The sequence below is a fragment of the Rattus norvegicus genome, chromosome 3 (assembly GCF_036323735.1).
Source record: "Rattus norvegicus strain BN/NHsdMcwi chromosome 3, GRCr8, whole genome shotgun sequence".
Classification (NCBI taxonomy): Eukaryota; Metazoa; Chordata; class Mammalia; order Rodentia; family Muridae; genus Rattus; species Rattus norvegicus.
The window spans coordinates 164,163,849-164,176,035 of record NC_086021.1 but is presented as its reverse complement, the minus strand read 5'-3'; the positions used below and the strand labels follow the sequence as shown (position 1 = coordinate 164,176,035).

The 12,187-nt window shown below is 41.3% G+C and overlaps 1 protein-coding gene across 2 annotated transcripts in view; it reads right to left on the bottom strand.

Annotated features, from left to right (window-relative positions):
* Positions 1-12,187, bottom strand: part of Itch (itchy E3 ubiquitin protein ligase) — a 91,443-nt gene that overhangs the window by 17,897 nt on the left and 61,359 nt on the right. For both annotated transcript variants that reach the window (XM_008762336.4, NM_001005887.2), the window contains exons 14-17: positions 8,733-8,861; positions 6,171-6,243; positions 5,076-5,147; positions 2,209-2,297 (exon numbers count right to left, since the gene is read on the bottom strand). In XM_008762336.4, coding sequence (XP_008760558.1) covers positions 2,209-2,297; positions 5,076-5,147; positions 6,171-6,243; positions 8,733-8,861 — 363 coding nt within the window. The remainder of the gene's footprint in view (positions 1-2,208; positions 2,298-5,075; positions 5,148-6,170; positions 6,244-8,732; positions 8,862-12,187) is intronic.

Below are 12,187 nucleotides of genomic sequence, written 5' to 3'. Positions count from 1 at the left end.
TCTCATTGTCACTTATTCCAGTCACTCAATTATTAGGAAAACGCCCTAAAAGCTTCTTTTATCCATGGTCTGCCTGTCTGTCCTTCTGTATGTGTGTGCGTGCATGTACACAAGTCACAACTGCCTTTAACTCTCATCCATCTTCTGAACTCTCAGCACTGCATTCTAGCATAACCACCTCCCACCCCAACACACATACATAATTACAGACAACAAACCCTTTGTTGTTGTCGTTTTCCAGACAGGGTTTCTCTGTGCAGGCCTGACTGTGCAGGAACTCATTCTACAGACCAAGCTGGCCGTGAACTCAAGAGCTGCGCCTGCCTCTGCCTCTGCCTCTGCCTCCAAGTGCTGGGATTATAGGCGTGCACCACCACCTCTTGCTAACAAGTAAAATCTTAAATAAGATTAAAAAAAGAGAGAGAGAGAAACCTAGTAACTAGTGAGATGCACTCACCAGTTAGTAAGCACACAAAGATTTGGGTTCTGAACTAACTCATCAAAAACCAGCATTTCAGGGAGGCATGGTGGTATATACCTTTAATCCCAGTACTTAGAGGCTAGAGGAGCTCTGTGAGTTCAAGGGCAGCCTGGTCTATATAGTGAACTCCAGGATAGCAAGGGCTATGCAGACAGACAATGTCTCAACAGACAGGCAGACAGACAGACAACATTTAAGAAGCTAGAGAAATGGCTCAGTGGCTCACAGGACAGGTTGCTCTTGCAGAGGACCTGGGCTCAGTTTCCCAGCACCCACATGGTGGCTCACAACTATTTGTAACTCCAGTTCCAAGAGATCCAAGATCTTCTTTTGGTTCCCCAGCACCATGCACACATGTGGTGCATATACATACACATGGGAAAAACATATATACACATAAACAAAACTAAATCTAAAGACAACAACAACAACAACAACAACAACAACAACAACAACAAGCCCAAAAAGCCCTCAGAGGCTGGAGAGATGGCTCACGGTTAAGAGTGCTTGTTGGGGGGACCTCAGTTTGGTCTCTGCACCCCCACGGTGGCTCACAAAGAACCAGCACCCTCTTCTGGCCTTCAAGGGCACAAGGCACACACATACATGTAGGCAAAATACTCATGCATATAAAATAATATAGGCAAATATAAAGAAAGTCAAAACACAAAAACCCAAACTAAGTATTTCTACTCTTCCTAATAATCCTACAAAGATATTTGCTCAAAATAATAAAAACATTCAAATTCAGTCTTTCCTTCAAAACTCTTGCCTTTCCACATTGTTACCACTTGGTAATTTATTATTTTATTGGAGAAAGGGTTTCATGTAGCCCAAGCTAGCCTTGAACAGATCCTCCTACCTCTACCTCCCAAGTGCTGGGGTTAGTCATGTGCCACCATACCCAGCTTAAATTTTTATTATCTATTCATTTTAAAAATATTTGGTTTTCCTTTAATTTTTATTTATTTATTATCATTATGTGCATGCTAAATGTGAGTGTGTGCAGGTGTATGTAGGTATGTGCAGGTCAGAGCACACAAAGGCCACAGGGTGCATGTGGAGGTTACATGCACATTATACTTGGAGAGTTGGTTTCTTTCCTTCTATGGATTTTGGGAATACACTAAAGTTGTCAGGGTTGTAACTTTACCCACTGAGCTGCCTGTGGCCCTGGTTTAAATTTTAAACTGCTGTAATACCGTCGCAACAAGCAGAGGTGTCTCTTGCTCAAGGATGGCTGGTTTGAACAAATGCTCCAAAATGAATAGAACAGGACAGAGATCCCCAACTCTCCTCTTCACAGCACTGTATTCTCAGTGCTCAGTGAATCCTAGGTACTGCTAACTCTACCATACACTAGTGAAGAGGAAATGACTTGGTCACTGCAGGCTTTAGGTAATCCATGGAGCAGACAGGAGCTGGCTGACTGACACTAGTTACTGGTCAGAAAGTGAAGACCTTACATCTGCACAGCATGGCTCTCTAAATTTCATCATCTACCACAGGGTTATTCTGAGGACCAAGTGAGTGACGTAGGTGCAACCGACTTAAAACAGGCGCTGAGCTAATGTTTGCTGGCATTCTGTAGTTGCAGCATTGTAAAAGCTATAATAACTTTCTAATTTCACTTTCCTGAAACGTAATATTGAGAAAACACTGTGAACAAAGTGTAATGATACCTTTGGAGGAAAGGAACTAAGTTCTGAGTATTCATATATCACTACCTTGCTACACCTCCATAATCTAAACCTTCTTCTCCTGGGAAAATCACCCACAAACGTCTTCTCAGATCTTGCGGACTGAAGCTCATGATCTACAAAACAATAAAGCAAAGAGAGCTGTGACTGCAGCCATGGAGCCATCCCCATCACCTCCCACTGACTCCGCTGTAGGTGACTGAAGGTCCATAGCAGCAGTGCTCAGTTAGCTAACGGTATACATACAGAAATGATAGTAAGGTTTCATACATTTACTATAAGCATCTATATTTTTATATACTTTATAAATGAAACATGTGAAATAGTTCTATCAACTGTGTAGTGTACAGAGAAACTCTAGGCATCAGAGCTGAGTTGGAGGGAAGAGTAGTCGTAGAGCTGATTAGGGTTGGGTTTGTTTCAGTCAAAGGATACACACAGAAAGCTAACTGACTAACAGTGGCTACAAAGAGAACTCACTTATCTTTGGAACATACATGGTGGGAATCTATAAACTATATAGAAGAACTACTACATTGCCTCCCGCCCTGGGTGGCCGACAGTGTCGTGTTCAGATGTGATGGGCAGTAGCACTACAAAGCTACAGTGCATAGATAAACTTGTCTCACCCTCAGTAAAATCTGTTTAATTATGTCCCTTTAGGAAAACCCCACAGGGGCCTGGAGAGGGATAGCTTGATATAATACCTATACTTTATTAAGTGATAAGAAGAATAAACTGTTAACACTGATTGTTAAATTCTCTCAGTTCCTTAGGAAACAGAAACAGATTCACCACTTTCAGGAGTTCGCAGGTTGCTCAAACAGCCACCATCCACTAGAACAAAAAGTCTAGTTTGGCTCTCACTGCTGTGCAAGGTTATGATAAAATACCCTACAGCACCATAAGCTAGGTACTCAGCTACACGCTTGAGGGACATCACTAGGCTACCACTAGTTTGAACAATTCTCTTTAACAAGTGCTAATGTAAAGGAACTTCTTTCTCCATAAACTCCTACCATAAACAGTTGTACCATGCTAATTAAAAACATTAAAAACATTAAAAAAATTAAGGGGTTGAGGATTTAGCTCAGTGGTAGAGCACTTGTTTAGCAAGTGCAAGGCCCTGGGTTTGGTCCTCAGCTGGGGGGGTAAGAACAGGGACAAAATAACAGAAAGACCAAAAACACCATTTAAAGCAATTTTATCCAGCACCTATGAAGAAAACCTATTGCTAACCTTTAAATTTTATCTTATTTTGATATCAGATTTATTACCTTTACATTATAACTGCTCGTAAATTTAGTGGATGCCAAATCTAAGTTGAGAGTTTTAAATGTTTTAGAACATTATTGTGTCTGCAAAAGCCTTTCAGTTTTAAGAGCAAAAAGATAAAGGTCTTGTTTAATCATGGTTTGCTTCTTGTCACTATAGCTACCAGTGAGTTATAGATAGTACAAAAATTAGACAAAATAAAAGATTCAAAAGGCACTGACAGCTCAGTGACAAGAGAGTAACCAAGAGAACGACCGTTACAAATGCGTAAGGGCTGGGCTGAGAATGGCCAAGGAACCTGACATCAGGCCATGGGTATAAACAATTCCCTAAGAGCCTCAATCTCCAAGTCCTCCTCTCTGTACCTATGTAGCAGGGTGCCAACCAACTGGCTTGTCTTTTATGTTAATAACTGAGGTTCCATTAGAAATGGAACGAACTCTTCCTAAAGTGAAGCAGCCTGCTAAGCCAGTGGTTCTGATCTCGTTCCCTTCTGCACTCAGCTTGGTGCTCCTGGAGCTCTCACGATCAGTATACTGCAGGATCTTGAACATCAAGATTTCCACATGGAGTAATAAGACAAAGATGAGCAAGACACTTTAAACAAAATCCCAACCACAGGGTGTTTTACTACTCTAACACAACCGAACGCTTATTGGCCTGATCGTGATAGCTCAGGTAGAAAGGTCAATAATGAACTCACTGAGGGGAAATGAAAACTTTACGGACTACTAAAATTCATACAGCATCTTTTAGATGTTGTTACCAATGGCTAATTTCTTTCCTACTTAAAATCACTAATTCTAAGAGAAGCACATGCTTACAATAAAAAAGTAACAGGAAAGTATGAAACCCACCCCCCTTTCCCTACTCATCACACTATTCATGTGGTTATTTTTATAGCTCTGTCTAGTGACAGATTATGTTTCTACCTATATATCTATTTTGGTTCACACACAGAACTTGAGATTCACTAATCACTCTTACACTGAAGAGAACGCTGCACGGGACACTCACTCACTCCTAACTGGGGAGCACTGACACAGCTGGCAGTAACTGAAAAGTTCAATAGGTGCTGGGGAGTTAGCTCAAGGGGTAAAGCACAAGCATGAGGTCCTAAAGTCAGATTCCCAGCAACCACATAAGAGCCTGGTGGGACAGTGCATACCTGTAAACCCAGTACCAGAGCAGCAAAGACATAGCCTAAGGTTTTGTAGCCAGCTAGCCTAGCCCAGTCGTCAGTTCCAGGTACAATGAGGAACCCTGTCTCAAAATGCAAGGTGGAGAGTGATGGAGCAAGGCACCTGACAGATACCTCTGGCCTCCACACCCACACACATAGACATACAGACACACACTCACACATTCGCTCTCACTCTAAACCTTTGGTGATCTCCAACCATAAAATGGTTTTTGTTTCTACTTTATAATCATAATTTTGCTACTATTATGAATCATAACCTGAATATCTGTGTTTTCAAATCATTTTAGGTGACCCCTGTGACAGGGTCATTTGACAACTCCCAAAGGTTGAGAGCCACTGTTCTAAATTATTATGATCTTACCACGAGTAACAGAAAGTAGACAATATTGAGTAAAGCACATAAAGCACATAATACCTGTTGAAAGGAATCCTCAAACAATGTTTTTCTTGTCACTGTGATCTTTATATGCTGTGGCATGGCCAGTTGCTGAAATGTAAGAAGGATTTAAGTCAACTCTCACCATTAAATAGCCTGGCAACAAAACCAAAAAAGTTTTACATCTTTGTTAATAAAACCAGACTTTGAATATGAATTGATACCCATGACTACCAACACCTTTGTCAGCATTCACACTGCTTCTTTGAGATATGAGGAAAATCAGATCTTATATGTAAAGTACTTATGTAATGACTCAAGTAAGTCTTTGATTTTCAAATTTTAATTCAGAATTATGTTCCTCAGTTAATTATAAGAATTTGAATTTAAATCTTTAACATACTTTGATTAATGCATTCATTTTATTTAGAGTCCGTTCAGACAACGTTAGTCATTTATTTAAACATCATAGAAGGAATATTCAATACACACACACACACACACACACACACACACACACACATTCATATGTGTACTCATCAAAAACTAGACATGGAGTTACACATCAAGCACACATTTATACTCACACCATTCAGGAAGCTGAGGCAGGAGGAATGTGAGTTCAAAGCTAGTGTGGGCTATTTAGATTGTTCTGTCTCAAAAAAAACAAAATCTAAAACACACACATACACAGCCGGGCAATGGTGGCACATTCCTTTAATCCAGCACTCATTTGTTGAAGACAGGTGGATCTCTGGGTTGGAAGCCAGCCTGGTCTACATAGTGAGTTCCAGGACAGCCAGAGACTACACTGAGAAACTCTGTCTTGAAAAACAAAAGACAAAGCAAAACAAACCCCTTTTTCCACATACAAACGTTTTGTTTCAAGACGTATACAACATGAAAATAACAGGTACTGCAGAAAAAAGTGACAATAGTTTCATATCCAAATGATTTCTAGCTTAATCTTTGGACAACCGAAGACACAATTATCTAATTGATCAATATATTTCATTGTCCTAAAGATGCATGACTCCAATGCTTCACACGTTTCTTGTTAATACATGTTTTCATACTGCTGTGTAGCATAAGTAATATAACAAAGAGATACAGACACACAGAGCCAATACTAACCTGACACCAGAACCGGAAATACTGAACTTTTGCCTTGAAGTCCCGAACATAGGCTATCTGGGGTCCGTTGTCTCTGAAGAACAAAGATAAACATGACACATGCAACCGCTTGTAAAAGACATGCTAAAGGAAAGCAATACCCACCTTCCACTCAGTACCAGCCAAACACTAAAGCATCCAGCAGAGCTATCTGTAATGTTCTTTTGTGAATGTTTCCTAGGCACTATTTCCAAGAAAGATCTTGTTGAAGCCTCTGCTGAGGGTGCTTTTTTTCTATGTGGGTGAATCTAACACAGCTGGATAAAAGAGTTCCTACAAAGGAATGTCACCCTTCACATCTACTACTCTATCCTTTGTCCTTAAAAGAGGCTCATGATCAACCAGCAAATGTGACCTAGGACAGACATTTCCCAGTGTGACTACAGGTCGTCTAATGAGCTCTAACTACAAGTGCTGTCAGGGCTTCCAAGAAGTGAAATTTTTAAAGAAGCAAAGATATCAGTTAAGAGTTTTGCTGTTCACCATTCCAGTGTGACCTTTTTCCAAATGACAGCACAATGAGGGAAACCATGCAGCCAGTTGTAGAACAGGGAGAGTTCCAAGTCACTGGAAGCCTCCGTGTTGACTGTGTTTCAATACAGAAGTGATTTTGAAACCTGCAATCCTGGAAACTTGACCACTTTGAGTAGCTTCCTCTATATTCCTCACAATCTCGCTACATATAATTTTCATCTGTGTGAAAGACAGACACCTTAATTCTTCCTCTCCAGCCTCTCTTCTACATCCTTTTCTTATTTTTTTTACACTTGGTTGCCTATATAATACTGAATGGTAGCAATGATCATAACCATCTTCGATCTTATAGAGTAATTAGTCATCATTAGGCATGATGTTGGCTGAGGCTTTTGTCTGCACTCGTGTATGTAAGAGCTTTCCAAGGCAGGTGAAAGTGGATCATAAGATTGCTTTGAATTTCATCGAAAGTTTTTACTGAATTATATGACTTATTTTAAAAGATTCATTTATTTGTATGTACATGAGTCTTGGCCTGGCCTGTATGTATCTCCATATACCATGTAAGTGCCTGTTGCCCAATGAGGCCAGAGAGGACACCGGGAAGTGAATTTACAGATGATTGTTAGCTGCTAAATCGATGCCAGAAACTGAACTGGAATCCTCTTCAAGAGCAGCGATGCTCTTAACTCCTGAGGCAACTACCCCAGGTCGTAGGAGTTTTCTCCTCTAGTCTGTTTTTATGGTGAGTTTACACTGTTGGCTTTAATTTTATCAGAGGAGGGAGTGGGTACCAGAGGAGGTACTGGGAAGGCACTCACCTCCCGGCACCTGAGTTACAGGTTATACATTTATACAGGCATACATCGTTATCGGCCCAGATTATTTTTAAATATTGTGGAGAAATATGCTAATATTGAATATAAGCTATTATTGTTGTAGGACTTTGTGTTATATGTACCCAAACTTAATTATAACCAAAATGAGTAATAACATTATCTACTTATAATTTACTTCCACATCTAAGTTATCTCTATAACTTTATTAGTGCCTGATTGGACTGATTTCTCAGTTTCTGCTGTAAACACACATGCTTTTAATATGCAGAAGTACAAAACTCTCAGCAAAATAGTAGGAAAAGTATTTTAGCATAATTAAAGAATTGATGTCTGAATCCTTCATACCATGTGGGAGTTACAGTTAGACGACACATGAAATCATGTATTGACATAACAACAACCAAGAGGGCTGGAGAGATGGCTCAGTGGTTAAGAGCACTGACTGTTCTATTGAAGGACCAGAACTTGGATCCCAGCACACTGGCTAGGTGGTTTACAAATGTCTGTGTATCCTGATTATATCATTTTTCTCACGCTTGACTTAATCTTGTGTTTTGTTCATCGTGATCTTAGGCTACATCTGGGCTGAGTGTATATAATACATAGTCTAGCTGCGAAAGTATATTCTTCAATGCTCACATAATGAGGCATTTCTCATAACACGTTGAGTGAGTCATACCAATGTATAAGGAACTCCTAGGCAACTCTTTAAGAACAGCAGAAGCAGAGCCAGGTAATCTCTATAAGTTCAAGACCAGGATGGTCTAGAGGGTGATTTTCAGACCACCAGGGCTCATAGCATATCTGTTTCAAAAAGAAAAACCAACAGCAAAAACACCCCCCATTCATAAAATATGACCAAAAAAACTAAACAATTCAATTTAAAAAACATGCAAATGCTACATTGTGGTGGTGCATATCTTAATCCCAAAATATTAGAGGCATTGAAAGCAAAGGTAGGCAGATCTCTGTGAGTTCAAGGCCAGCCTAGTTTACAGAGTGAGTTCTAGGTCAGTCAAGGCTACAAGGTGAGAATCTCTTCCCTATCCCTAAGCAAAAACAAAACAAAACAAGAAAACATCAAGATTACATGTACCATGACCTACATAGGAGCCACCTCAAGTACAACTTTGTCTTTGTTAACTGAAATCTTTCGTGAAAATCCAAGAAATTAGCTGTGCTTCTGATTTATAATGTTTAGAGAACTTACAAGGCTGACTTTCCTGTGCGTGGATCTATGTAGGTAGTTGCTCTTCTATTGTGGTCCACAAAATATGGAATTCCATCCACTGTGAATCGCATTTCCCAGCCTTCTGGTAAGGGCTTTTCATTTAACTGACTAAAAAATACAGAGGAAAACAAAGAATATTAAGACTTTCTTTGGGGTTGGGGATTTAGCTCAGTGGTAGAGCGCTTGCTAGGCCCTGGGTTCGGTCCCCAGCTCCGAAAAAAAAAGAAAAAAAAAAAAAAAAAAAAAAAAAGACTTTCTTCTTTACCAAATACAGAAACTAAAAATACCCACGAACAATAAATCTTTCAGAAAACATACATGATTCTGTATTTTCAGGTATACAATAAGAGATCCCTAGCTGGACATTTTACACACACATTAAAGTCATCAACAACAACATTCAAAATCAATCATCACAGTTCTATCCCAATGCTCTCCCATCCACTCAACAAGTCACCTCCAACAGCTATGGTACCTCAGCTCCCTCCTCACTACCCTCTGACGTCTTCACACCTACCCTTATCTTCCCTCCCACCATGGCTCTAGCTCTCCTCATCTGCACTGTCCAAGCAGCCGCCTATATGGTTCTGCTGCTCCTGGTCTCACCTAGGTCTACATATGATACTGCTGACAGACCTCGTCAATCCAATTTCCCTTTTACACCCCCTCTCAGGAACCCTGAGATCGCACACACATGGCTATTGATCATTTTCCCGAACAAGTCACAACTGTCACAGCCAAATAACATATTCCCCCATTGACAAATTGTTTTCTCTGTTAAAGCAACTTAAATTTCTTTATGAAATATCCCTACCTACTTCCTTCACTTATCTTTATACCAGTCCTGGAACTCTGGGCAACCTTCTTTAACCTTTAAACTTCAGTTTTTTTATCCATAAAATACAGGCAACAGCCAGGCATAGTGGCACACACCTTTGATCCAAGTGCTCAAGAGACAGGGGCAGGTGAATCTCTGAGTTGCAGGACAGCCTGATCTATATGAATGGACATAATGAATTCCAGGATAGCCTGGTCTATATACTGAAATCCTGTCTTAAAACAAAACAAAACCCAAAAAGCGAAAGACAAAACTGGAGGCAACACATGGGCCTAAATGAACTACGTGGGCTATTTAAAGAAACATGATGAGGATATAAAGTTAAGCTGCACTGGGAGAAGCCAGGCAGCAATGCTGCACACCTTTAATCCCAGTGTTGAAGAGGCAGAAGCAGGCAGATTTCTGTGAGTTTGAGGTCAGCCTGTCTACAGAGTTCCAAGACAGCTAGGGCTACACTGGGAAACCCTGTCTTGAAAAAAAAAAAAAAAAAAAGAGATGGACTGAGGAGAACTGGAGGAGCTGGGAGAGGGATGAATAAGACCAAACACACTGCAGACATGAAATTCTCAAAAGACATATAAAAATATTAAACAATCAAGACAATATTATGTAGTAAGACTATATGAGAAAATGAAGTAAAAGAAAGTCTCTCCCAGGACTTCCTATGCACTGAGCACAGCGTCCTCGTCCTTCAAGGTGTATGTTGAAACCCTCCACTTTCCGACTGTTAAGTGAGGGTAGAGCCTAAGTGGATTATAAAGCAATAGTGACCTCTGTAAATAACCTGTTATGTGCCCCATACTTGATGCATTTGCACAAATATTAAAATGAATTCTAGTAAACCCGAGAATTTACAGTGGACATAAATGCAATCAGACTTTTCAGATGGTTGGGTAAAATGAATGAGACTTTTATTCATTTACTTTTCTCTCTTTCTTTTCTTTTGAGATAGGGTCTCATGTATGCTGGACTTGAACTCATCATATAGCTAGCTTAGCACAGCCTTGAACGTCTGACCTTCCTGTCTCTACTTCTCTAGCACTGAAATTACAGGCATATGCCACCCATGGGGCTCTTAAAGATCAAAACCAGGGCTCCATGCAACAACACTGTACCAACTGAGCTGTAGCCTTGCCTCCCACCCCTGTGTCAGATCTGATGGGCTTGCTTTGAGCAAACATTGGAAATACTTAAGTTTACATTACAAAAAACAAAAAGCAGAGGCTTTGAGGCATTTAACATCACTCTATAGAGAAACACTACTAGTTTGGACTGTTAAAGTAACAGTCTTTAAAATGTACTTTAAAAGGATAAAGTACTGTATTCAGAAGAACACTGTCTTTTTTTTTTTTTTTTCTTTTTTCTTTTTTTCCGGAGCTGGGGACCGAACCCAGGGCCTTGCGCTTGCTAGGCAAGCGCTCTACCACTGAGCTAAATCCCCAACCCCAAGAACACTGTTTTAATTGTATTTTATAAACTATTAAAAATGTTAGGAATGTTTAGTCCGAAGACATGGTATGGTTATTAGCCATAAAGTACATGATAACCACACTATAATCAACAGACCAAAAAGAAGCTCAAGGGAAGATGGTTGAATCTTTCTCCAAAGGGGAAATAAAATAGGTATGGAGGTGGATGCAGGGAGGAATCTGGGTGGGAGAGGGGATTGGGTGGAGAGTAGGGTGGGGAATCAGATATAGGGAGAGCAAGGAAGAGAGAATAGAAATTGGTGGTGGGGTGGGGGAGATCTCAGGAGATGTCAGAGACCTGGGATGGGGGAGGATCCAGAGGGTCTGTGGGGGCAACTCTAGCTCAGACTCCTAGCAGTGGGGGATATGGAGCTTGCAGTGGCCACTTTCTGTAGCAGGCAGGACGGACTCCCAGTGGAGGGATAAGGACACCAACCCACCCACAAAGCCAAAGATGTGTCCTGCCTACAAGATGTGCAAATATAAAGATGGAGCAGAGACTGAGGGAGGGAGTGCCTCACACTGAGACCCACCCCATGGGCAAGAATCAATCCCCGACAACACTAATGATGCTCCGTATGAGCGCCTCACCCAGCAGCCAGTGGAAAAAGATTCAGAGACCCATGGCCAAACATTAGATGGAGCTTGGGGAGTCTTATGGAAGAGTTGGGAAAAGGGTTGAGGGACCCAAAGAGGACAGGGACACCACAGGAAGATCAACAGAGTCAACTACCCTGGACCCTTGGGGGCTCTCAGAAAAGGAAACATCAACCACCGAGCACGCCTGAGTTGGACCTAGGCTCATATGTAGGGCACATAGGTAGCAGATGGGCAGCTCGGTGTTCATGCAGGTCCCCCAACAATAGGAGCAGAGGCTATCCCTGAATCTGCTGCCTGCCTGCTGTGGATCCTGTTCCCTTTACTGGGCAGCTTTGTCTGGCCTCAGAGGGACAGGAGGTGCCTAGTCCTGCAATGACTTGATGTGCTGGGGTGCTGACATGGGGTGGGGAGTAGTAGGAGGGTGAGACCTAGAGGGAGCGCCACCTTCTCAAAGGAGAAGGGGAGGGAGAAAATGGAGGATCTGTGTGAGGGGGGCAGGGAGGAGAGGGGGCTGATACTGGGATGTA